The 27,749-nt window shown below is 50.0% G+C and overlaps 1 protein-coding gene across 2 annotated transcripts in view; it reads right to left on the minus strand.

The window, feature by feature from the left end:
- Positions 1-900: 900 nt before the first annotated feature.
- Positions 901-27,749, minus strand: part of CALY (calcyon neuron specific vesicular protein) — a 35,681-nt gene continuing 8,832 nt past the window's right edge. The window contains exons 3-6 of one of the 2 annotated variants that reach the window (XM_039481428.1): positions 17,643-17,792; positions 9,738-9,857; positions 5,487-5,600; positions 901-2,738 (exon numbers count right to left, since the gene is read on the minus strand). In XM_039481428.1, the coding sequence (XP_039337362.1) occupies positions 2,535-2,738; positions 5,487-5,600; positions 9,738-9,857; positions 17,643-17,780 (576 nt within the window). In that variant the 5' untranslated portion in view covers positions 17,781-17,792 and the 3' untranslated portion in view covers positions 901-2,534. Of the gene's footprint in view, positions 2,739-5,486; positions 5,601-9,737; positions 9,858-17,642; positions 17,796-27,749 lie in introns of both variants that reach the window. The other variant, XM_039481426.1, reaches the window with a different exon arrangement.

Raw genomic sequence — 27,749 nt, forward strand, 5'->3', positions numbered from 1 at the left:
AGAGTGAGCTCTCCCTGGCTGCAAGCCCAGGGCAAGATGATGAGGGACTCTCTTCTAGGTTACCATATGGAAGGACCAATGAAAACATGCAAAATCAAAAGCAGATTCAAGAAGCTGGGCTCTTTTACCAAGACTTGGAAAGTCTTTCTGCCAAGTACAGCTCAAAGCCTTTCTGTCTGCGCACGGGGAGAGATTGCAATTGGATTGGTCTGTCGTCTTTGGCAAAGGAAGAAAACCAGACGGAGAACCCACCGACAAACTCCAAAGGTGCAGGAAGTGACTTTAGCAGCTGGCTGAGGGAGTGTTTGTTCTTTTCCTGCCGTACTGTACTAGGCCCGAGAGGGCACACTGATGATTGGAAAGGTCTTATGTTACTGCATTAGCTGTTACATGAGTCAGCGCCATGGAGCTAGGGGTTCTCCATTGCTCCAGGGAACAGCCAGATAACACGGGCAGCATATGGGCCAGTGGCTAAGGCAGGAGACGTGGGTTCGAGTTCTAACTCTGCCACATCCCCTCTCTGTGAAACAGGGTGACAATACTGGGCTCCTTTGTACAGTGCTGTGCAGCATCAGAGCCAGGAGAGTGTCACAGTCACGGATGACTTTTGTCCTAGTGCCAAATGAGGAAAATAACGAACGACGCCAGAGGTTAGTGAGAGAGACAGCCCACACAGCGGCACACACTGAAAAACCTTGACAACCCTGCAGTATTGTGAACCTTCTCTATGGCGCCTGGCAGCCTCAGAGGTGCCAAGAGCCTGTTGCTATTGCAGAAAGGCTGGGGAGGTTGGTTCTCTTTGGGCCTTTTCCCAACCACTCTGTTTTACAAGCAACTCCCACAGCAGAAAGGGAGTAAGGAAGTGTTTTAATCTAGATTAGGCCAAGGTCTGGGCGCTGATTTTGAGGCTCAGTCTGGACAGAGTCTGGGTTCAGACTCCAAATGAGCAAAATTGGCCCTTTTCAGATTTGCTTTGAACCCAAAACCAAGATCCTGTGGGCGAGCTTAGAGCTGTGGATGCAAATGAAATATTTAACAGCACAGATGTTTCAACAAGGAGGTCAATTGTGTGGGGCATTCCTTGAAATCAGACATGCCCTAGCTCAGCCAGGAGTTCTGGGCTGGCTGCAAGAGTCTCTGGGTGCGGCTCTCTGCCCTGTGCTATACAGGAGGTCAGTCTGAGTGATCAGCATGGTCCCATCTGGCCTTAACATCTAGGTCACTCTAAAGCTATTAAATTCCGTGGCACTTTCCCCCATGCCAGAGCTATTACTGCACTGGGCTCCTGACGCAGGACCGTGCTCCAGTGACGGTGCATTTGATTATCACTTTTTACACTTCCGTGTTAGGTGGCTGGACTTGGCACAGCTGTCAGCATTGCTGAGCTCTTGCAAAGAAAGACTCAAAAAAAAAACCCCAAAACCAATTACAACCAGGAGAAGAATGAATAAGCCATGGTGAAGATGTACATTTATTTTTACTTACAGGAAAGCTGCTGATCACCACATTCATTTTGGCACTTGGAGACACTTGGAAGTGCTTTGCTGCAAGGTGACAAATCACAATCTCTATAAAAATGTACAAAGTGGTGTAAAATCGCCAATGATGTTCCACAATGCGAGGGCCTAAAAGCAGTACACACACACACACACACACACACACACAAACACATGGTGCAAACGAGAGTGGCACAGTGATTTCACACCAACCAGATCCTACAGACTTGAAGATATGTTAATGACGAAACAAAAAAGGTACCCTAGCCAGCAGCAATGTAATTAAATGGTGTCAGATTTAGCCTGGTAATTAGCAATCAAATTGCAACTGAGACTAGCGAAGCATAAATGACATTTAAAAGCTTACTCAAATTAAAGTGCAATGCGTGTTAACATTTGCCTCCATACAGCACTGGATAGCAACACTGAAGCACTTAGCTGCTCTAAAAGGTTGCTATTTTTGTGGTCTGCCCATAGCCTATTTTCTTCCCTCCTGACATGAAGAAGGTCATGGGCACTCAGCAACCACCGTGTCGAAAAACCATTAACGAAACACTACTGGACAGGGACCAAAAGGTCCTTCTGGGGTTAATGCAATGTGTGCAGACAAAAGCTAACCCCTGTATAGCACGAAGAAGAGTATTACTTCAGTCCACCTCAAATTATCCATGGAAGTGCAGAAAAACACTATCTCAGCCTTGGCGTGGCATGGCGTTCTAATGGCTACTCGGCCGCTGCCCCGACAGATTCCCCTGGCAGCCCCCATTATAAATACAGAAATAAAGAAAAGCAAAGAATAACCGTTGGACGTTTTTATGCTCAAGAGATTGGGGGAAGGGGCATCTCTCAGAATGGAGCAAAATCTCTTCTCTGTGCTAGAAAGAAAACAATTTGTTCCTGCTCTAGGCGCCCTTTCAGCATTGTCTTTTTGTTGGTTGATTTGGGACACAAAACTAGCTTTGAATGGGTTAATACTCTCCTTGAAGTTAATACACGCACTCCCGGAACCACAGTCCAGGTGTGTCTGGCTCCTGTCCCTTACTGCTGAATTCCAGCCAGATCCTCTTTGCCTTTCTCAGATTTCTTCAAGGCATTAATGACTGGTAACCAAGGGGAAGGCAGTTCAGGGATGGTTTTCTTGCCTTGATTTAAGTGGTTAATGGCTGTGTAGAGACTTCCTTGGGGTCCCACTTCCTGCTCCGAATAGTACATCTCCAGTGCGGAGGGAGTGCAGTGCTTATGCTGGGGAAAAGAACAGAAAACACCATGAGCAAAAGAGACCTACAGGCCTTGGTTAGAAAGCAGAGGGAGCACTGACACTGGCTGGGCCCCAAGCTCCCTTGTAACCAATAACTGTGCTGGGTCATGCTCTTCCATGCGGCAAGAGAAAGGATGCAGATAACTCGACCCCCTGCAGTGCCTGCTGATCCACTCCCTGGGGCGGTGTCTCTTTACACTGACATAACTCCACTGACAACACGGGTTCCTCTGGATTCGCATCAGGAAGCAGAATTCTGCTCCCTGTCCAATTGTCCGAGCTGGGAAACAGGGGCTTCGAGTTCTGCCTCAGTGACCATTCCCCTATATGTGCTGGGTTCCCTGGCCTGCCTACATCCCCCATGCTCCCCCTCTTGGTGCTGGGAGGCAGCCACATCATGGGAGTTTGTGGCTGCATTGCATTATGGGAGATATCATCTGGTCAGGAAGCCCGGCCCATAGAGGACATGAAGCAGTCAGGACTTGAGGCATCTGACCTACAACTCTCATGAGGCCCTGCATCAGGATCCCCAGATTGAAATATTCATTTTAGGAGTATCTGTTTTTTTCACAGAAAACAGGCACTTTTCATGAAAAACCCAAACCCCCATTTCTGTCAAAAATCATTTCAACTGAGAATTTTTGACCATGCCAAACTCCTGAAGCCAGGTGTTTTCCCCTGAATTTGGGGTTTAATGCAAACATCTCATGCAGATTTGGTTCCAGCTGCTGAAGGGTCCCCAGTCTTGTGGAGCCGTTCTCCCCACAGGAAGCACACACAGTTAGGACAAGAGAAAGGCTGGGCCCACCCTGGGAAGGTGCAGGGTGGGGAATTTCAAAAGCCTCTAAATGATTTAGTAGCAGGGTCCCGGCTGCTGTCCTACATCAGATAGGGCCTTTCCATGCCAGGACAGCAAGCGTATGCTTAAACACAGCAGCTAGCCCCTTTGAACAAACCCTTAAAACCCTTGTGCAGGCAGGGCAGATTGTATTTTAACCCATGTCTGCTGGTGTCTCCCCGCTAGGGTTCACCTTGACCAGCTAATCCTAACTGCAGCCTACCCCGGCTGCCCTAGGGTTTGAGAACATATTAGTTAAGTCTGCTAGGGAGCATGTCTTTAAAACTTGCCTTTTATCCTAGTGGGGAAAAGCCTCAGATGTCCTTAATGTGCTAGATGGGCCAAATCCTGCCTGCCTGAGTGGGGTAAACCTAGATTATTAGTTTCAGCGGTGTCAGCGTGGGAGGCAACATGGTCTGGGTGGTAGATGGGGGAAGGGAGGGGGGGCTATAAAGTGAAGGAAGGATGGGGGGACCTTCTGCCTCAGCTCTGCCCCAACAGTGCTGTCACTTGTGGGGGAGCCTCTCCAGCAAGCTGTCATAAGAACATAAGAACATAAGAAAGGCCGTACCGGGTCAGACCAAAGGTCCATCTAGCTCAGTATCTGTCTACCGACAGTGGCCAATGCCAGGTGCCCCAGAGGGAGTGAACCTAACAGGCAATGATCAAGTGATCTCTCTCCTGCCATCCATCTCCATCCTCTGACGAACAGAGGCTAGGGACACCATTCTTACCCATCCTGGCTAATAGCCATTTATGGACTTAGCCACCATGAATTTATCCTGTCCCCTTTTAAACATTGTTATAGTCCTAGCCTTCACAACCTCCTCAGGTAAGGAGTTCCACAAGTTGACTGTGCGCTGCGTGAAGAAGAACTTCCTTTTATTTGTTTTAAACCTGCTGCCTATTAATTTCATTTGGTGACCCCTCGTTCTTGTATTATGGGAATAAGTAAATAACTTTTCCTTATCAACTTTCTCAACATCACTCATGATTTTATATACCTCTATCATGTCCCCCCTTAGTCTTCTCTTTTCCAAACTGAAGAGTCCTAGCCTCTTTAATCTTTCCTCATATGGGACCCTCTCTAAACCCCTAATCATTTTAGTTGCTCTTTTCTGAACCTTTTCTAGTGCTAGAATATCTTTTTTGAGGTGAGGAGACCACATCCGTACACAGTATTCGAGATGTGGGCGAACCATGGATTTATATAAGGGCAATAATATATTCTCAGTCTTATTCTCTATCCCCTTTTTAATGATTCCTAACATCCTGTTTGCTTTTCTGACCGCCTCTGCACACTGCGTGGACATCTTCAGAGAACTATCCACGATGACGCCAAGATCTTTTTCCTGACTCGTTGTAGCTAAATTAGCCCCCATCATGTTGTATGTATAGTTGGGGTTATTTTTTCCAATGTGCATTACTTTACATTTATCCACATTAAATTTCATTTGCCATTTTGTTGCCCAATCACTTAGTTTTGTGAGATCTTTTTGAAGTTCTTCACAATCTGCTTTGGTCTTAACTATCTTGATTCCTTTGTTTGTAACAGGCATGTGATTGTTCACTGCAGCCAAGGCACCCAGCACTGCCAATAATCAGGGCTGTGACCAGAGATGAAAGTAAGCCGGTACGGGCCGGTACAGAGGACCGGTAAGAAAAGGTGCAGTAGCTACTGGCAAGAAAATGGAGCATTCTCTCTCTCTCTGACTCCTCCTCCTGGCTGCAGCAATATTGAGGGTCCGGGGGCCCAGCTCCATGAATGCAAGCCAGGGCACAGCATAATGCAAACATTTGACACTGAGGAGATGGCAGTGTCCTTCCTTTCCCAGCACCACCATCAGTAAGGCGATAACTGAGACAGGCTGGAGGGAGACAGGGGTCATTTTACCTTAAACACAAAGCCCTCAGGGCAGCTTAGCTGGTCGTACCACAGTGCCTTGTACATGACCAGCATGAGCAGGCAGGCCAGGAAGGCCATCGTGATGAGAATCAACCCCGTCAGCTGGAAGGAAAGGGAACAAAACAGAACAGCTGGCATGAGCCCAGATGAAGACATTTTGTGTGTTTTTCGCAAAAATCCCCAAACCTGAAGACATCGACAAACAATGAGAGAGGGTACCCTGCCTTGATGAGCCTGTCACCGTATCCAGGCCAGGTGTCCACACAGACCTTACAATGAGAGGGGCGGTGTTAGCTCTGTATATGGCACTGGTGGGACCATCACTGGATACCACGTCCAGGTCTGGTGTCTGCATTTCTAATCAACTGGACCAACTGGAAAGGATTTGGAAGAGAGCGATATGAATGATTCAGGTCTGGAAACCTGCCTTGCGGTGAGAGACTAAAGAAACTCAGTCTGTTTCATTTATCTAGGAGAAGGTTAAGAAGTGACTTGATCATGGTCTACAAGCATCTCCTTGGGGCAGAAATTTCCAATAATAGAGGGTTGTTTAATCTTGCAGAAAAGGGCAGAACAAGATCCAGTGGGTGGAAGCTAATGCTGGACAAACTTGAAATAAGGAGCACATTTTAAATGGAGGTTAGTTAGCCCTTGGAATAGCTCACCGAGAGACATGGGGGGTTCTCTGTCACTTGGAGTCTGGAAAGAATATCTCTTTCTAAAGGATTTGCTCTAACTCCACTGTATGTTCTGGGCTTCCTGCAGGAGTCACAGGCAGGTGGGGGGCTCGCTAGCCTGTGGTGGGCAGGAGGACAGACTGGATGGTTGGAACTATCCCTTCTGGCCTCTATGACTCTATGGATTCCAGAGGGAAGCAAATGGCCATTGCAGCTGCAGCCGTGGGGAGGGGAATACATCTAGGCCCAAGATAAGTAGATAGAGTGACGTCACTGGCAAGTTACTCATACCCTGGTGGGAGAGAAACGGGCCCCAGGAACTGGCCCTGACAGAACGTGTGTGACATCATTTATAAATCACTCAATAAAGCCGCTTCTTTTTCCACAGCGTGGGATGGAAATGCCCGCTGGTGCTGCAGAGCATGGGTAGTGTCACGGTGCCCAGCTCAGGCACACCGGCTGAGGCCAGGCACCCAGTCTGCATGGATATGAAGAAAGAAAGTCAGCAAGGGAAGGCTCATTTTCACTTCCAGACCTTGCCTGGCTGGCTCTGGGTGGCACAAGGCCTGATGTTATTTGTCTTATACCCAGTGGCTCCAAAGAGCTCTCCCGGCTTCCTCCAACAGAAAGCTTCCGGGGAGGGGGCTGGCTTGTTGGTTCTGAAGTTCTATTTTTGGCTGTGACTCATAGTGTGAGAGCTGCTATTTACAGCTGCATTGAAGCACCAGGGCCCAGGTGTGAGTCAGACAGCAAAGACAGGGATCTCTGCCCATTCCAGATTGTGTCACTTGTGCAGAGCCAGCCTCTGTGGGCAGCTCAGCCTCTGGCCTCTCCATCACCTGCACCAGTGCAAACTCCCTGATCCCACAGAGGTTGTACAGTGTAGATGGGGGCATGGTCAGAGCTCTGCAAACACCTGATTTTCCAGTTCGCTGCCCTAACCAAAATGTTCCCCCAAAAATGGTTTTGAGTCCAACTAAATGTTTTGTTTCATTTTCACAGAATGTTTTGGTTGATCTAAATCTGCCTTTTTCAGTAAAATAATTCTGGCCGGAAATTTTCACCCAGCTCTGGGACCGACCCCCCGCCCCTGCTCTGAGCGGGGATGTTCTGCAGCTCCCAGATGTATGAGGAACTCACAGCTGGAGCTCAGAGCCAGGAGAAACTTTGTGAGGGTCACACAGCTTCTGAAGACAACTTGGGCTTCCCCCACGCCCCACCACTCCCTAATAGACCCAGCTTCTCTCTTGCTTCTCCGGCAGACCCAATGGATTCTAACCCAGCCCCTTCTGTCTCTCCAGGAAGCGGCCAGGCAACCCACTCCCTTCATTGTGATTCCTAGGTAATGCTAGGTGAGTGCTACATGGATCTCATGGCTGTTTATTTTGCCTTGATGCTGAGATGTGTTGCAGAGCTCTGTGCGGGAAGCAGGAATTCCCCACTACCAGCACATGCTGCATTCAGGTACATGACTTATCAAAGAGAAGGGGAAGAGGGACTAGGTCATGGTCCTGGTTTTTATAATGCCAGAGGGAGTTTTCCATATCCCCCGGGACCCTGGGGGAGAACTGGGCCTCTGGAACCAGGCCAATGGACAGAATACACCAGTATACCAGGGAGATGCTGGTGAGGACACCAGAGTTAAGGCTGAGTTGAGATTTGCAGTCATACCAGGGACACATCCTCTTTGGAAGAGCACACCATATCCTCAGTGCTCAGCCTTTGAGTATCGAACGGATTGCCTGGGAATTTACAAGTGTGCCCATTCATTAGTTTAGAATTTAAAATTAAACTACAAATGAGTCCTTTAGGAAATGGAGCATACTGCATCTGACATGTTCTTGTCCCAAATGGCCTTATTAGAACAGCCCAGCCTCTTCAGACTTCTCATGTAGGTAAAACTCACTGAAATCTAGTGCATAGGCTCCATTTGAAGAAATTAGGTTATAATTAAACATAGTTATTGATGTATCAAATTGTTGTGATTTTTTGCAGACCAAAAGATATCTCAAGATGGAGTTAAGTCTAAGAGTACATCAGTAATTTGGGGTAAAAACATTATAGGGATGGTGCAATTATCCCCCAAATAAGTGTTATAAACCCAGGAAATTCAGAGGGAAAATTTAACTTAACAGAAATCCTACCATTGTAATACGATATGGAAAAGCATCCAAACAACCTTAACTCGGCTCTGTAGAGATGCTGTGCAGTCACCCTACATTTATGCACATTAGTCCTAAAACGGGCCCTAAAGAACATGCAGCTAAGGACAATGACCCTGGAAAATCAGAGGAACAAGAAACAGCCAATGTGACTTCTCAAGGGACCGGAGACAAAGCGCACCAGGAAAATCGAGACACTGCAGAACGTTTGGCCTTGGGCCCCCCAAACAATATGCATGTCTGGAGGCAGAAGACACGGGACAGCCAATTAGCCCAGTAGCAGTGAGACCGGCTCATATGGAGCGTATTATGCCATTCCACGTCAGCCATGTGGAAGGGAGTCTGCTGTCACTGCCCAGTCCACATGGTGTTCACTGCAGATGTCCCTGCCAAGTGCATGTCAGAGCCAGGGGGTGTGTGAGCCTGTGGGGCAGGAACAGCAGCAGTGACCAAATAGCCACGCCCTTGTGCTGAAATGGCTACAAACCCCTCGTCCCCGGGCTCCATCCTGTCTCTCCTCTGAGCCGAAGGTAAATGAACTACAGGGACCCGCAGTGTCCAGGCTCATGGCACTGCCATATGCCCAGGGACCCCACGGTGGAGGGGCACAAGGGATGGGCAAACGCCCCAGCTTTGGCCCTTGGTTCGGCCAAGCACTGAAAATTCAAACCCAGTTTGTCTGAGTCTGCCCCTCACCCACAGCCCCACTCCCCTGCCGTCCCTTGAACAAGCCCTTTCCCAGCAGGCACAATTTCCCTCTCCCTCTTCCATTGCCACCTGAGCCTCCGTGGGATGCAGAGGGGGCTTCTCCTGAAGAAAACCAGATCCTGTTCCAGGGAGCAGCTCCCCCACTCCACCTGTGCTGTTGGACTAGGGCATCTTCCTGACATACTCACTGCAGTGACCTCCTGGGAGGGCCAGTCAGCACCAGGGCCTCCTGGCCATCCCCAGGGAATCCCATGCTAGCCACCTCCTCCGGGCCTGTCTGTAGGACTGTTAACCCTTTCCACTCTCCAGAAGAGGAAGCAGCCCCAGGCACAGACCGTTCTACAGCCTCAGGCCCCCCCTTACCCCTCCTTTTCTTCTGCCCTTTCCCCCTCACACCGGCCTTGAGAGAGGTGGCATCTCCACCAGCCTCCTGCCTGTGGAGAGCACAGACCGGCCCATGCACTGTTCTGTAAGGAATGTAAATTGACTTGCTCCAGTTTCAGGCTGCTGGCTTCTCCTCTGAGGGCAGAGAGCGGGAGATGACACGCTGGCCCCTCTCCTGGCTAAAACAGGCCTGGTCTGAGTTAATCTGGATTATTCACTTTTCCCATTTCAGTGTCAATGTGAGAGACAATTCCCCCAAACCACAATCCCTGCTGAGGCAGGCGGGTGTGGGCAGGAGAATGCTTTACCTTGACCTTTTCTGATACTTCATCGTATAGGTTTATGTTCAGCTTTTTAATTCCAGGGACATGTAACTTTCTCTTCTTCTTCTGCTGGAGCTGGTACTCTGTTCTGGTCTTGACGATCACCTGTGAGGAGAGGAATCAGTGAGCGGTGACCTGTATACGGCCAGACAAGGTTGCGTGGAACAACTGCTCAGATAGGCAAAAAGCAGAGCAGACTCATTGCTGGAAGATGCCTGGTATTTGAGCTCCCAGGGCCTGGGGGAATGGGCTAGGGTGACCAGACAGCAAATGTGAAAAATCGGGACAGGGGGTGGGGGGAATAGGAGCCTATATAAGAAAAAGACCCAAAAATCGGGACTGTCCCTATAAAATTGGGACATCTGGTCACTCTAGAATGGGCCTGGGCCACTCGCAAGTAGGGACTCACCAACACCATGTTTGGGGCTTTCCTAATGGATCATCACAGCTGCTTGGGGGCCGAGGGCAGAAAAAGCAGTAAGGCAACAAAGCTCTTACCAAGAGAGAGCAACCTGTAGCCTCCTCTTACCCTAATCCCCCCAGCCCAGAGCTGCTGGCAATGCCAGGAGGGCTCCGCATATTTCAGAAGGGAGTTCTGCTCCCAGTGGCACCGCAATAAGTGGCCTCCCAAGAGTCCTGCTCATTTGGTAGTGAGGCCAATAGCGAAAAAGCAACCTGACCTCCATCCGGATTCATGCAGCAGTGCAGGGCAGGTCACCATTTGCTAGCATGTGTGCCTAAAGCTAGGCACCTAACTCAGGGGCGGACCTTTGGGCGCCGCCGCCCCAGCCCCAGGCGGGAGCATGGGGGCGGACTTCCCGGGAGCGCACAGGCAGAGGGACCAGCTGGTCTGGCTGGGGCTGCTGACCCTCCGCTCGGGCGGACGCGTCGGACGCGGCGGCTCGCTCGGCATGCTGCCGCCGTCATGCAGTCCCGCCGCGAAGCGCAGCAGAGCGCCCCGCCGCCAGTCATGCCATGCCCGCGGCAGCAGTCGTCCCTCCGGCCTCCTCCTCGGCCTCCGCAAGGCAAGGCGTCGGTCGCCCGCCCCCGGCCCCCCCCCCAGCCAGGGGGGGCGGCGCTCTCGGCGCGCAGGGGATGAGGGGGGGCCCCAGCCTTGCTGCCCCCCCTTTTTTTTTGCGCCTAGGCACCAGCTTGTTTTGCTGGTGCCTAGAGCCGCCCCTGACCTAACTCCATAAGCTGTCTGATTGTCAGAGGTGCTGCGTACCCCCTGCTCCTACCGAATGAAGCCCGCAGGAGCCAGTTATTCAGTGTCGCTGACAATCTCTGACTCACATGACTGGGTGTGGATCTAGGAGCCTAAATTCTGGTCCCTATGTTTGCCAGTGCCGGCCTACGTTCAGATTCCACAGTGCGAGCTGTGGTTGACTGCAGACATGGTATGTGGTGCAGAGAAAACATACCATGGCCATCAGGAGCCAGGCTGAGCTGGGGCTAGCAGGAGACAGAAACCATGGTCATTATTGTCACAGATGACTTGGGGAGCCTGACTTGAGGCCCTTTCAGAGGGCCTGGTTTTCAGCAAATTCTGAGCAGTAGCTCTCTGGAAATCAGGTCTCTGCAAGGCATCTCCAGGCCTCAGAAGGGAGGCACTCAGAGTGACTAGTCACCTGTGAAATCTTGGACCATCCTTTCTGTACTTGCCGGCTGAGTGAGAATGACCTGGAAATCATCAATGGAGAGGGATGGTTAGCGAGCGGCGCCAGTGGGAACACAATGGGCCTGCCAGCCGTGAGTACAATCTCTTGATGTTGACGCACCATTGCACTAGAAGTAACTTCTGAATGCCCTACCCCCTTCTCTGCAAGGCCCCCCAGCGCAAGGGGTGTAGTTCTGTGGGGAGCAGTGGGTAGGGAGTCCCTCACAGCCATGACTGCAGCCCGTGGTGTGGAGGGGTAGCAATTCACATCTAAAACCGGGCACCCAAAAGACCTTTCTGAATGCAAACTAGGGCACAAGGCACCTTATAGCAACACAGAGTCCCCAGCAGAGCAGCCAGGCAATCCCCAGCCACACAGCCAGTGAGGAAGGATCATGCTTTGAATGGTAAAATGATTGTTTATACACTGCCACAGATGACGAAAACCTTGGAACCCTCCAGCAGGGAGAGCCACTGGATAGGCTCACTACAACACAGCACCCTGCTCCAGCAGGAGGGAGTCATTCCGGCACCGAAACCTGAATCTTAAACCACTACAACATTGAATCTGTGGGAAAACATATGAGCTGATTAAATTCATGAACCGATCCAGAACGGTATGGTACATACACAAACCATGCACACCAGTCAGGGAGCTAAACTCAGCCCTGCTCTTTCCACTACGTACACTGAGACTTGACTGACCCTCATGGAACAGATTCCTCTGCCTGGGTCCCTGCTAAACAATTCAAATTTAAGGGGCCAAAATCTTAGGTCTGGCTGAGCTGTGCTTGGCTCAGAACTGGACGGAAGGGAGCAAAGGTGGCTTTAAGCCATCCCCCTTTACCCTAGGGGGTTGCCAGGAGCACAGCATAAATTAGAGAGCCCTGTGATTGCTATTTACACAGTGGTAACAGCCTCCTAGGTACCATGCCACTGGGTGGTGATGACTGGAGCACAAGGCCCCATGCCTCTCCCACACACTTCAAAAATACTAGGATATGATGCAAGTAGTGAGACGCCAACAGAAAAGTTTAATGGTGGATGTTCCCTATACCAAGAGTGACCCAGGCGCCTCTTGATGCCAGCTGGCAGAGGGGATGCATGGAGCTTTACAGGGATCCCCTGGGTGAGATACATCCCTAATAATTCACCAAGAGTGGCATGTGAGGTCTCTTCAGAGAGCCAGTAGCCCACTGGTCCTCCTAGTCATAGTGAAATGCACATATGGGTAATAGTTAAGAAGTTATGCATTTATAGTGGGAATGATGTCCTTAAAGCCTCGACATTAAAAGCAGGCCACCAGGAAGTGACAGGGCTTGGACAGATTCTGTTCAGGCAGGGGCAAAAGACACTTATCTCTCTGGCTGGTCAGGTGTGTCCCATGCATTGTATGTATCACAATGGAGGCCTCCCTGCATTACCGAGCCTGATGCTAATCAAAAGAGTGCAAAACCTAGGAGAGGAACGCTGCAGGAAAATACAAAACCAGCAGGGGGTGACCTGTTAACAAGCAAAGACAATGGATTCTTGGGGTGTAACTGGGAGTACTGAGGTACAGCCAGTATCCTTTGCCAAGAAGCTCAGCATCTTCCATCTTAGGAAAGAGGTGTGGGGGTCAGAGCCAGCCAGGCTGGAAAATGCTGCAAAGACTGTGTGAGGTACAACGAATTAGATAGGACAGCACCTTGTTAATTCAATCTGAACTCTAGAGGTGTGTTTTGATTTGATTTTACATGTAACCATTTCTTTCCAATACTTTGGCTCGCTGCTGCTTGACTCTCTACACCTTGTTCAATACACTTGTACTTGTTTTCACGATAGTCAGATCTAGGTGGTGTGTGTTAAGCAGAACTGTGATCTGAGATGGAACTGGTAGGCTGGAGTCACTGTTCCTTTGGGAGCAGTGTATCTGTGAATACTGTGAGTGTCCAGTGGACAAGGACTGGACACTCCAGGGGACGTTTGGAGGACTCAGTGGCTGGAGCGTGCCCATCGCTAGCTTGCAGAGGCACAGCAGAGCCTGCATAGGCTGACAGCCCTGGGCACTGCGTCACAACCAGGGGATTCATGTTCACAGTGTCATAGATCCCAAGGCCAGAAGGGATCACTGTGATCATCTAGTCTGACCACCCATGCGGCACAGGCTGGAGACCTGCCCCTGCCCCTAGAGCAGATCTTGTAGGAAAACATCCAAGTCTGATTTAAAAATTGACAGTGATGGAGAATTCACCATGGCATTTGGTCAGTTGATCCAATGGTTAATTATCCTTGCTGTTAAAAACATGCACCTTATTTCTAGGAAGGCCAAGAGGAAATGAGATACGTCCGGCACACCCAGGTCCACACCTGCCAGGGAGTCACTGTGCAAAGGGAATAGCCTGCTGGCCTGTCAGGGCAGTTTTCTGTCCCTAAAGCTCTGCAGGAGCAATGTAAATGGGATGGAGTGGAGCTTAGAAACCAGCCCAAAAGCCTTCCCTGCACCTGAGGTGGTCAAACCCCAGCGCGAACCTGGGGTAAGCACTCTACCCTCCCTTCACTTGGGGAACCAGGCAGCCGAGCACTGGGGCCACAGTGTCTGCAGGATGCTGGTGACAGGGTCCTGCTGTTGTGACAGTCAGCACCCTGTGGATTGAAGTGGGGACCTCCAGGGCAAAAAGCACAAGGCTGCATAGCTGGGGCTGTAACAGGCACATAGCCTCTGCAGATCAGCACGGTGGGGATCTGTCACACCCACTCCCCAGCAGGTTACACTAGTGTCCTCTCATGGCAGCCCACAGGAGAATGTGCCAATGAGGGATAACCTGGAAAATAAACCCCAGGATAGTTCAGAGTCAAGCCCTGAAGGGTCCCCGTGTCCTGACCAAAGTCCTCTCTGCCGGCAGGCACCCAGCAGCAGCTGAACACAATGTGTGCTACATGCACGCTTCACCAGATGGATGGAGGCCTGGTCTACGTTACACGTTTAGGTCGGCGTACACTGCCTCGCATTGACCTAGCTGTGGAAGTGTCTTCACTTCAATTTGGCTCCCGCCCATGTCAGTGCCTCTCGAGGCCAATTTAGTAACGCCACCTCTCCAAGCTGCATGGAGTCACAGTCGATGTCATTCAGTTTATGTGGTGTCAGTGTAGATGCTGTGTTGCTTATCTTGATTGTTACTGGCCTCCTGCAGCCATCCGACAATGCCTCACGCTGACAATGCAATCGACACAAGCACTCCTGGTGAGGATGCACACGGCTGACACAAGAAGCTGAGTGTGCACACACAAGCGATTTAATAACCGCGGAGGCTGTATGTGACATAAGTTAGGTCTTCATAATTTTGTAGTGTGGAAGTGGCCGAGGAGCTGCAGACTTTCTGTTACAGTGCCAGAGAAGCCCTACAGACCTCCTGTGCCATAAAGAAACCACTGGATGAACACAGCCCTTGGTTAATGACCTTCTGCAGCATCACCCAACTCCTTCTCCGATAAGGAGTGAGGTCTGGGCCCAATGGTAACAGCCGATCATCCTGACTGGGAGAAAACTCCCAAAAGCAACTGTGCCAACAAAGTCTGTGCCCTGAACTCACGGTAATAACAGCTGTGATCCCCGACCAACACTGCACGAGGACACCAGCCCCTTGGTACCACCCCAGCAGCAAACACCCCCCAACCCAAAGCCACACGCTCACTCCGGAGCAAGGCCTCATTCATTTCTGTACAGTCGCACCCCAAAACTCGCCTCCTCTCCAACTCCAGAACCAATGACACTGGAGACCAGTACATGAGTGACTGGCACCAACAGAGACAAGGCAACAGCAAACCATGGCTCCCTGCCCACAACTGGCAGCCTGGCATCGGACCACCAACAGAGATGTGCGCAAAGCCAAGCAAAACTCTCACCACAGGCCAAGGGAGAAGTGGGACACTGGAGACACTGGGCCAGATTCTCTGGTCTGATACAGCCTCTTATGCAGCGTGGAGCAGCTAGAAATTCCCAGCAGAGCTCCCCATACTGTGGACTCTCTGATCGCATAGCCACTTTCCACACCCTCTCCCTACATCAATGGGAGGAGGGGGCAGGCCAGGGTGTTGTGGGCCCAGGCTTATTCTGGTGACATTACAGTAAGTCCCCTCTGGTCTAACCTTCTCCAGGGCTGGGCAGCCAAGGGGCAGGAAGCTGCCACTGGCTCTCTGCACTCCCACTCTCCGCTATGTCCAAGCGCTGCTCTGATGCAGCGGAGAATGGGGGCCACAAAGCACAAAGCAAGAGGAATGATGGAGGAGCCAGGGCCAGGGGAGACTGAAATGCAGAGACACTCGCTCCCCCCAGTGACTGACCCCAGGTTAGCAGAGAGGAGCAAAAACTGTCCATCCAAAACACAGAGCTGAGAAATTGGGTTGAAGGAGAGAGACCACAGAGACAGCATCACATGGGGCAGCTCCAAGTACCCAACCCAAGGGCCCCAACTCTGCTATTGGGCAGAGGGTGCTCAGCCAACAGCTGGTTGGCAATTTTTCCGACAATGTTTTTTGGTTGGAAAAAGCCAACGGCATGAGCATTTTGATAAGGCCGATATGGGAGCCTGAGTCCCATCTGGTTTATTCTGGTCAAAGACTGTTTAACATGCATTCCTGGCAGACACTCATGGATGTTCCAACCCACATTCAGGACCAATTCCCTCACCACTCCCAACTGCTCCTCCCACAAAGGGTGCCCTAAGAGAGGGGATCATGTGAAGGATGGCAGGCCTCGAACCCAGGCATCCCCAGACAGTATTCAGACCATGGCCACTACCCAGCAATTCACCTGAATGACTGGAGAAGGGGGCCAGTAAAGCTCTACCTCACAAAGGGCCCCACCCACAAAGCTCCTGACTGGGGGAGATGTCCAGCCCCACTGATTGGCTGGGAAGCTCTATATAAACCAGAAAAAGACACATGAAGTTGTCTGAGCAAATAGAGGAATCTTGACTAGCTGCTACTATGGACCCCGCCTACTTGCCTGACTGCTGAACCCTGCCTTTCCACCTGTTCCTGCTTCCTACCTTCCTGCCTCACTCCAGCCTTGTCCTCCAGCCCTCCCCAGAGGCCCCAGCAAACACATGGGGCGGAGTCTCATTCACACCAATGCTCCTTTCCACCAAGTGCTCTGGCAGGGTACATGTGCACACTGTAAGGCCCCTTTACAGTGGCACAGCAACGTATAGCGGCCTTAGTGCAAATGAGAATCAGGCCCAGGGCCTTCAAGACTTGTTGTTCCTCGTGTTTCCCAGGCAAAGATGGGCTGCTCACCTCTGCCACAACCGATGGCTTGTTTGGTGGCTCTAGCCCAGTATTGTGTTTGCCAACTGTTCACAAAGAACTTTGTATTTCCCTGAACTGGCTTGTTTCTGCAAAAGTGTCCATCCCTCATTCCTGGGAAACAAAAGTGTTGCACAGAACCAGAGACCTATTTGCACACTTTGGCTTGCACACTGACTAGCTAACATGCAGATGGCATGTTTGCTCAGTGAGCCCCAGGGAGAGGAACCTACCTTGGGAGAGCGAGGGGCCTGTGGTGAGGGGGTGATGCAGCTGCTATCAGCGTGCTGTCAGGTCTGAACATTAGCTTTAGTCTCAAAGCTTAGCTACGGGCTAAGCACGGTGTCTGTCCATGTTCTCAAACCAGCAAATAAAGAGGCACAGACACCATGGCCAGAGAGCAATTCTGGGCCAGGTTCCCAGCTGGCACAAAGACCCCCAATTTACACTATCTAATAGCCTGGCTCTACTATAGGAAAAGGTGAGGTGCCCCTGGCTAATCACGCCCCCACATAACTGAATCCAGAAGAAACTCAATTTTATTCACTTCATTGTTTTTTTCCTTTTCGAAAAAAAATGGTGTGAGGTAATTTTCACTCGCGAAGGAAACTATGGACCGGGGCGGATTCTGCTGCGCTGACTATCGTTGAGTTCCCCTGAACGCGTTGGAGCATGGCCGCACCCATCCCGGCTGGCACAGTCCAATTCCCCTTGAGCAAACCCAGCCCCAGCAGCGGGATTGTGGGAACAGGGGGTATGCTGGGCTTGGCTGCTGGTTTCACACACGGCACAGGGTCCCGGGAGACCCGGAAAGTGGTTAATAGCTCCTGAGGGCAAATGAGGCAGCAAAGCGCCACTGCTGCCCCATCAGACAGGGTGAGGGGGCCAGCAGGGGCAGAGGGGACTTGCACTTGGTGTTGGCCACCAAGGGGCACTGCTGGTATTACCTTGTCAGGGAAGGGCTGCTGTAGCTGGTTGACGTCCAGCGGCGTTATCAAAGGGATGTTGTCAAAGCTGTCATCACCGCTGCCGGTGCCCTGCTCCTTGTCCAGCTTCTCACAGAGATTGCTGCCCAGTTTCACCATGGTCAGATAATGCTGCTGAGAGGGAGGGAGGGAGAGGCAATAGGTCAGACAGTTGCTTGGTTTCCAGAGACAGCCGCGGGTTACCCAGAATCCCGTTTTCTCGGGCCGTGATCACTGCAGCATCCCTCTGTGCTGAGCTAACTGAGTCCCAGAGCCCCAGACGGGGCTGCTGGGGTGTTGGCTGCACGTGGCATAGCCGTGGCTGGGACTGCCCGGAGAGGTGCTGGCGAGGCCCCTTCACTGATCCAAGGGAGCTGTGCAAGCTGTTCCCCGCTGGAAATCCCACTGTGCAGCCCTTCCAACTACCTTCACTAAGAAATGGATTAAACCATCCCGTCCCTCACCCCCAACTCCTCTGCTCCCAGCTGGTCTCTCAGCTGTAGATGCCCCCCCCCCCACTGCAGTGTTCCCAGAGAGAGGCTGGGCCCCATGTTCAGATTTGGGCTCAGTGCCACCAGGCTCAGAGCTGGGTGGATCAGGGACTTTGTACCATGCCTGTTGCCAGCTGTTTGCATATTAGGGTGACCAGATCGCAAGTGTGAAAAATCAGGACGGGGTGGGGGATAATAGGTGCCTATATACCACAAAGTCCACAAGATCGGGACTGTCCCTATAAAATCGGGACATCTAGTCACCCTACTGCATATCCAAACTGCAGTAAGAGGACTCCACCCACCACCAGCCTCCCCTTCCCAGACCCCTAGCTGCGCCCAGTGCCAGGGGAGCAACCGTGGCCCACGGAAGGGGTCTAGTCGGAGAGACTGGGACAGAGCAATCCCTCTGCCCCTTGCTGCTTGCACAGCTCCCCTACAAAGAAACTGCACCACTGATGGAATGACTACACAGCCTTCCTTCCAAGACTGAACACAGCTGGCAGGCGAACAGGAAATTGCAGGCTGTATGTAACAGCACCTCCGGTGATTCCTGCCATAACATTATGAATGTGCTACTGGTCAGCTGCCCGGGCCTCCCAAAATCTCTCTCAAAGCCATAAAAACACACACAGCACAGCCTGAGCCCAGCTCCCAGTTCTCCTGAACTAGCCAGAGACAAACTACAGCTCAGAACCACTCTGACTGGAGCGAGGGCTCATGCATGCATGTGCCAATGTCTCCAAGGCCAAGTGTTCAAAACCCATCAGTCAGGTCCTAAAGTCAGGGGAGTGGGTTAAAACCAGGAGCTTTGTTTAATAGTCAATGCTGGGTTTGTTTTCGTTGCCCTTAGGACACACTTGGGTTATGCTTTCCTCCGCAATCAGAAGGGCTAAAAATTTTTTTTAAATGAAAGCTGAGATTCCTCTGACTCCAGGAGCTGGGGCTTTACGAAAAGCAACAACTACTGCAAGACTTATGACAAAATTCCCAAAGTTGGCAGGACGGGAAGTCCATGGATTTCGGCAGGAGTTTAGCAGGTGCTCTGAGGGCATTGCCAGGCCCCTAGATCAGAACCAGCCCATACGGAGATGTTAAGTATTTTGAGATTCAGTTCATGGGATATGCAAAAGACTAGTAAGCACAAGCTCTTCAGCACTTAAATACAGAGGCCAGGCTTGCAGGCTGCTCAGCCTCTCCTGTTATTCTTCATATACTCTTCTGAGGGTTGGTCACTTTAAAAAATCTGTCTGCTCCATTTAGGTGCTTTAAATAGGAGCTGTCAGATGCTGAACTCTTTGAAAATCTGGGCCCAGGTGCCTAGATATGGGTCTAAGCAACAGTGGGCTTTGGAGCCTGACTTTAGGCATTGTGCTGTGCAAGTGTCGGCTGTATTTTCAGCATGGTTTTATGACGTCGTTCAGGAATGTGAGCAGCTCAAAGGGACTGAAGATCAGCCCCAAAGAGCTCTTTCAAAACACCTGACTTTTTCAGCCCTAGGATGCAAACACCTGAGAGACATGGTGACAAAAGGTGTCAACGAGAAGATGAGGCTGGGAGGGGCCGGGTCATGGGACAATTATTCCTAGATTCCAAGGCTATAAGGGACCACTGTGACCATCTAGTCTGACCTCCTGCATAACACAGGCCAGAGAACTGCCCCACAACAATTCCTAGAGCAGATCTTTTAGAAAAACATCCAACCTTGTGTGACAATGCGGTTCTGGCGGGACCCAACTGAGAGTGCCAATTCAGGACCAATTGCTTAAACAGGGCAGTTACAGCCCAAGGCTGGGGATTTTCCACATCTAAGGCAAACCAAACCAGCCAGACAAAAAGGACTTCGGTTTCACCCCACTGGCTAACCACAAGTCACACACGCAATTTCCTTAGACACTTCAGTCTTCCAGTATCACCACCAGTGCCACTCGTCCTGGGGATGAATGGTTATGAAAACCAACACCCCAATAAAAGAAAATGGTTCTCTCGATTCCAAAGAATCAAGCCCCAGACCCAGGTCAATATACACATCAGATCTTACCCACAAATCACGCTGTTGCCAATCCTTTAGAATCTAAAATCTAAAGGTTTATTCATAAAGGGAAAAAAGTAGAGATGAGAGCTAGAATTGGTTAAATGGAATCAATTACATACAGTAATGGCAAAGTTCTTAGTTCAGGCTTGTAGCAGTGATGGAGTAAACTGCAGGTTTAAATCAAGTCTCTGGAGAACATCCCCCGCTGGAATGGGTCATCAGTTCTTTGTGCAGAGCTTCAGTTTGTAGCAAAGTTCCTCCAGAGGTAAGAAGCAGGACTGAAGACAAGATGGAGATGAGGCATCAGCCTTTTATAGGCTTTACAGCAAAATGGAGTCTGGAGTCACATGGGCAAGTCCCTGCATACTTTGCTGAGTTACAAGGCGTATCTGCCTTCTCTCCATGGGTGAATTGTGTAGCTGATGGTCCTTAATGGGCCATCAAGCAGGCTAGGCAGAGCTAACACCACCAGAAACACAGCACAAATTTGAAATACAGATAGTACAGAGCCAATACTTATAACTTCAACTACAAAATGATACATACATATAGACACCATAAACATAACCAGAAACCCATAACCTGGTCTTAGACACCTTATATGACCCCCTTTACATAAGATTTGGTGCCACTACAGGACTTAGGTTGCAACCATGTTCTATATGGTCCCAGATAATATCAATAACGTCACACCTTGATTTAAAAATTGCTAGTGATGGAGAATCCACCGTGACCCTTGGTACATTGTTCCAATGGTTAATTATCCTCACTGTTAACAATGTACGCCTTATCTCCAGTCTGAATTTGTGTAGCTCCAACTTCCACCCGTTGGATCACGTTATGTCTTTCTCTGTTAGATTGAGGAGTCCATTATTAATATTTGTTCCCTATGTAGGTACTTATAGACTGTAATTGCATCACCCCTAACCTTTTTGTTAAGCTAAATAGATTGAGCTCCTTGAGTCTATCACTATAATGCAGGTTTTTTAATTCTTTAATCATTCTCATGGCTCTTGTCTGAACCCTCTCCAACTTTTCAACATCCTTCTTGAATTGCGGACACCAGAACTGGATACAGTATTCCAGCATCAGTTGCACCAGTGTCTATGTGGATTAAAAAAACCTCTGTTCTTAAGATTCCCCTGTTCCATCCTGTTAGATTCCATCAGCCCTTACTGTTCTTTCATTGGACTGTGCTTTGGTTGATTATCCATCCCAACCCCCCTCCCCCCCATGTCTTTTTGAATTTCACTTCTTTCTTTCTTGTCTTGTCTCTACCAGGGTCTTGCCATGTGTTGAGTGTCTGACATGTGTCACCAACCCAGCTTATGCCCCATACATCTGTTTCTCTTAATGCCACAGGACTCTTGCTTGCTTTTTTTTTGCTTTTGTACTAACTTATAAACCATACTTACTATAACTTTACTGGCTTCCAGGCAGGCCCTGGGCCTCAGGCTGGCCTGCATGATCCCAGCCCACTTATGAAAGAGCCCCACCCCCACCCCCCCCAGCACCACCCCACAGCACACAGGGTCACATAAATAAAGAAAAAAAGAAAAAGAAAAAAAAAAAAAACCAGAGGACAGTGCACAGAGGTTAGAGCAGTTATGGCAGTTTTAGAGCACTTTCACGATTCTTCTTCTTTTCTTTCACATTTAGATTTAGCTCTGAATCTCTCAGGATTGCTTTTCTTTTAGGAATAATAATAATAATGTCCCTGGAAGGAAAGTCCCCAAACCACTATCATGCACTCTTGCACTCTCCTCCTCACTCCACCCTCACTCTCCCTCTCTCCAGAAGAGGGGCAGGGGGGGGTGGGTGGAGGTTCAGAACAGCCCCAGTTCCAGTTCTCTGCTAATTTCAGTTTGTTGCTGTCATTGTTTTGTAGGCGATTATATATTATTATCCCTTCCTCTGCCCAGCTCAGGGCCCCCCCCCCTCCTCCCCCCTCATTGATACATCCTCCTTCTTTTTTGTGAGGGGGGCAGTGTCACAGGGTCAGTCAGAATCAGATTCTCTAGGAGAAGAAGAGGACCAGCCAGACCAGCCAGAGCCATTCATCTGTTCCCTGATTCCCCCTGATCCCTATTGGAGCCCTTATGATGTGGGATAATGAAAAATGATCCCAGGCTCTAGTGTGCAGCAACAGGCAGGACAGGGGGGGGGGGCATGGGGGGGAGGTGGCATAGCAGCATCATCAGTCACCAGCCCCCCAAACTACTCCCTCAACCCATGAGCAGCAGCAGTGACCACACACACATCTCTCTGTCTGCTGAAAAAAGTGCTGTGTGTGTCCATGTGACCCAGCTCAGCTCTGTACCAGCTGGGATCCCACACCCACAGACAGACAGGGGGCCTGGGGGATTACACAAGATCTCTACAGTCTGGGGTTCTAAACCCCAGGTCCTTGGCTAGTACCTCATTATTTTATCCACCAGTTAGGCCTAATCACCAACCAGAGCTGGGGAATGTTTTCTTTCTTTCTTTCTTTCTTTCTTTCTTTCTTTCTTTCTGTGAATAGTATTCCTGAAAAATGCATTTTTTGGTCAAATTAAACTATTTGTGAATTTGGGTCCAATTTGGTGAATACTTTTGGCCCAATGACAATGGAGGAAAATATATTTTGGAAAAGCTGGAACATTTTGGTGTGATATTTTTGAAACAAAATGTTTCAAATTTTCATTCAGAGAGCACTGACAGTGTTGTCTGGGTGTGACTGGATTGCCTGGGTGCACTGACAGTGTGGTTTGCGTGTGGTTGCAGTGTTCTCAGAGTGTGACTGGACTGTCCGAGTGCAATGACAGCCTTGTTAGGGTGTGACTGGACTGTCAGAGAGCACCGACAGTGTGGGCTGTGTGTGATTGGAGTGTCCAAGTGCACTGACAGCATTATTGGGGTATGACTGGACCATAAGAGGACACTGACAGTGTTGTGGGGTGTGACTGGAATGTCAGTGAGTGCTTAAAGTGTAGTTGGGGTCTGTGTGTTGCCAGGTGAGACTGAAGTGTTGAAGTGTACTCTTAGCAGGGCCGGCTCCAGACCCCAGCGCGCCAAGCGCACACTTGGGGTGGCATTTTGCTGGCAGGGCGGCAGGCGGCTCTGGCGGACCTTCCGCAGTCATGCCTGCGGGAGGTCCACCGGAGCCGCGAGACCAGCGGACTTCCCACAGGCACGACTGCTGAGGGTTCGCTGGTCCCGCGGCTCCGGTGGACCTCCCGCAGGCATGACTGCGGAGGGTGCGCTGGTTCCGTGGCTCGGGTGGACCTCCTGCAGGCATGATTGCGGAAGGTTCGCCGGAGCCGCCTGCCGCCCTCCCAGCGCACCGTCCGCAGGCGCGTCTGCAAGAGGTCCCCTGGAGCCGCGGGACCGGCAGCGCGCCCCCTGTGGCATGCCGCCCTGCTTGGGGCGGCCAAATTCCTAGAGCCACCCCTGACTCTCAGCATTGTTGGGGTGTGATTGGAGTGTCAGCGAGCACTGACCATGTTGTTGGGTGTGAGTGGAGTATGGGCAGCATTCACGGTATGGTCTGGGTGTGACTGGACTGTCACAGAGCACTGACAGTGTTGTTGTGGTGTGACTGGAATATCAGAGAACACTGACAGCATTCTTGGGGTGTGACCAAGTTGTCACAGATCACTAACAGTGTTGTCGAGTGTGACTGGAATGTCACAGAACACTGACAGTGCTGTTGGGGCATTACTGGAGTGTCACAGAGCACTGACAGTGTTGTCTGGTGTGACTGGGGTGTCAGAGAGCACAGACAGTGTTGCTGGGATGTGAATGGAGTGTTACAGAGCACTGACAGTGTTGTTAGGGTGTAACTGGGCTGTTAGCGTGCCCTGCCCATGTTGTTGGATGTGACTGGAGTGTTGGAGTGGGCTGACAGCATTATCAGGGTGTTGTCAGGGCATGAACAGAGTGTCAGAGCACCGACAGTGTTGCCAGGTGTGACTGGAGTGTGGGAGCACACTGTCAGTGTGGTTGAGTGTGAGCAGCATTGACAGTGGGGTGTGGACGTGAAGATGGCAAGGAATGAAGGAGACTTTTCCTTCCCTCAAGATTTCTCTGCTGTTAGGGTTCAGCTGGGGGCAAGTCCTGATGCCACCCGTACTGTCACTCCACATAGCCTTCATTGGTGTTTTTATTTACTTGGCACTAGTCGCCCTAGTATCTGGGCAGGACCAGGGCCCTGATTCAGCAAAGCACAGTACTAGGTGATTAGCTGTAAGCAGACATGTTACGTTCTTTAGGGATGGATTGAAACACCTGTTCATGAATTTGGGCCTATGTGAGCAGTGCCTAGCTCCAGGAGAGAAGCTGCTGCCTGTCCCAGAGGCCTAGCTAAGGCTACCCCTGCAGCAAGGCTCAGACAGAGCTGGAGGCTCAGCAGAACCTGCACTAGAGAGGCCAGCCTGCAAGGCCTCCAGCACTGACAGGTGGCAACAGGACAGAGAAGAATCTGCACAGCAGGACTCTGATCTCAGCACTGATAGCAAGTGTCTCAGCCCTGCCATGGGAACAGGTCCAGCCCTAGATGAATCCCTGGACACACTGAAATCCAACTGAACAAGTGAAGCTCCATGGATATGAGCTGGTTGTTTCTGAGCTGAGTGCCTGCACTGATGGTCATACCAGTTTCACGACAGCAATTTAAACCTTCATTTGAGTTAAAATGGTGCAGCCTTTGGATGTAGACAATGTCTTCTGGGCACAGACGTGTCTTTCAGCACCAAAGGTTAATATGTGTCTATTTGAGAGCAACTTAAACCAAGCACCTAAGCTGTCTCCTTTTATAGTAGATCTTGGCTTTCAAATCACCCTTTTTAGTCCTGTTATGACAGTTATGAGCAGGGAGGGCAGAGACCAAATCTAAAATTGCTCTGAAATGAGAAGACATGAGGCAAGTCCCTCAGGCTGTCCACGAGTCTTTGCTCAGTGAAGGCAGAACTGCTCGCTGACTGCAGAGCTTTTATGCAAAAAGGAACACACACACACACACACACAAAACCAGAGGAAATCAATTTTGCAAGCTACCCCCTGCCTGAGGATTCTACATCTGCTCAACAACAAGGTGCAGCCGGCTGCAGGATCAAACCAGCAACAGAAACCACACTAGAAGAAGCCGAGGGATAATACATTCCAGCTGGCTGACTAGAGGGGCGGGGTTGTCACAGACCTGTTTGCTCAGCTCCATGAGGGATTTGCTCTGAATATTGTCAGACCCCTTTGGGGTTGCTTTCTGTAAACATTCTGTTTGCACAGATATTTGGCAAGGAGCTTTCATTTCTGAATGAGCAGATGTGTGTGCAAATGAGCGTGTTGATGTGTGAACTGGTGTACTTGTGCTGGGAGTGATTCCTGGCCACCCTTACTCTCCCCCTCCCACCGCCACCCACTTCCTTGGGGGGAATGGGATAAGAGGAAAGGGAATGTAAAATCTATTCGAAAGCAAATACATACTTGTTCTCTGTCCACCAGCAAGGAAGGAACCCAGCTATTTTAAAATCTGGGGTCCTCATATAGAGCGAAATATAAAGCTATTTTTTGTGCAAAAGAGATCAGGAAAAGATCCAAACTGTCCTAACATTTTCTAAATATATTTCTAAAGCTTGTCTACTATGACAAAAATGGATCAGCAAACTTTTGTGACTGAAACTGCCAAGTTTGTTCATTATTCTCTCATTCAAACGAGTTTACTGTTTCCAAAGTGCAGAAACACCACCATGTGACTTAGGTAATCAGTCCCACACCCAGAGTAACAAATGAGAAAGAGTCAAAGAGAACAGTTCACAACCCTCTGAAAATGGCGCAGTTCAGCTCTTCGGCAGAGGATTGCGAGGAGCGAGCAAGCCCCTCAGAAATCGGGGTCAGCTCATGAACAGTTTGAGAACAAAACAGGGAGGATAAGTTTGCGACGAATAATTCAGAGCTTGATCGCGTCTAAGGACAGAAGTGATCATTAGATCACCTAGCTCCTGCATAACACAGAGCAGAGAACCTCACCCCAGAATCCCTGCACTGACCCCCTCACCTCTGGGTGAGCTAGAGAATAATTTTTAGAAAGACATGTACAATCTTGATTGAAAGACTCCAAGTGATGGGGAATCCACAGTGTCACAGGGTGAGCTCTTCCAATGGGTAGTTCCCCTCACTGTTAGAAATGTGCACCTTTTCCCCATTTGCTAGGAATTGCAAAAAGACAGTGGCTAATGGGTCAGCGGCTAATGGCTGGGTGCAGCCAAACTGCACTCACTGCAGGACCTGAGAAAGGCATGGGGAGGGGGAGCAGTTCTAAGCCACTTTTCCACTCTCTCTCAACCCAGACTGATTTGGTTAAGATGGCAAAGCTGCTCTGAGCAAGCCACTAAGGGCCTCTCCACTGGCCAGGGATGACTGGAGCAAGTTAATACTCAGAACATGAGACCTGATTAATTTTTGTAAGTTACAGATTACCATAAATGGAAGGAAGGAGCTCTTCAAGTTGATTTGCCATTATTGGCAAAAAAGAAGCGGTTCAGTGGTATTGATTATTGGCTTTGTTTATTGTGCCAAGAGTTGTGATGAGACAAATGGTTAAAACATCAGCATCCAGCCAGAAATTTCTGGAGTCCATCCACAAACAGCATGCACATGGTTACATAACACACATTAATTCATTCTGTAATGCAAAGTCCCAAAGTAATTTACTACAAAATCCTTATTTTTACTTTGAGCTTGATCATTTTCAGGCATCAATAGGGAGACAAAGAGTACTGACTAGTAGCTGAAACTTTGGAGAAAACCATCTCAGAGGACCTAGTTAAACACAACCCTTGGTGGCACCTTAGATGCAATAAGAAGTGCACCTATAAACTGAATATGGCAAAGTTGGAGAGGAAGAGCATTGAGCGTCAGGAAAAAGTTGAAGATACCGGGACAAGTGCCAGTTGTGGGTGAGACTCGCCTCATACTAGGTCCCATGGCATGAATTTTGAGAACACCTGCTTCCTCCACAAAAGCCTGAAGGCATCTATAATGAAACTGCTGCCATACACTGTTCAGTGGAGTTTCTCCGTAGTTCCCATGAGTAGCCATCAGTGCACACAGAGAGGAGCTACTAACCTCCGGATTTTTGCACAAAACACAGGTTTTTCTAGAGTTCTCTGTGAGATGCTACCCAAGACTTCTACACGGTTCTGCTTTTGTGCCTACTGCTGGGGAACAGAATTGCTGTATATCCCTCCGAGATGTGTTCCTATCACTTAGGACATTAAAAGCCACTGCACTGCCAGGTCCCCATGTTCTTTCAGGATGTCACACCACTGGAAGGCTGGCTGGAAAGACCAAATTATCTTACTGAAAGGCATTTGATTCAGCCTCCAAAGTCTCTCTCCTTGCTCTCAAGGTGCATGGAATGGACAGTCACGGATGAGATCATAAATGCACTCGAGGTGTTCTTATGGCAAGTTTACCATTTGAAGGTCAACAGTACGACACTTGCAAAGCTACACTGGTGGATGTTTTCCAAGAAACAAACAAATGGAAAAGAATTGCCACCAACGAGGGGTGCATTTATACCTGCTC

Source organism: Mauremys reevesii, linkage group 7, assembly GCF_016161935.1.
Source record: "Mauremys reevesii isolate NIE-2019 linkage group 7, ASM1616193v1, whole genome shotgun sequence".
In the NCBI taxonomy this organism is placed as follows: Eukaryota; Metazoa; Chordata; order Testudines; family Geoemydidae; genus Mauremys; species Mauremys reevesii.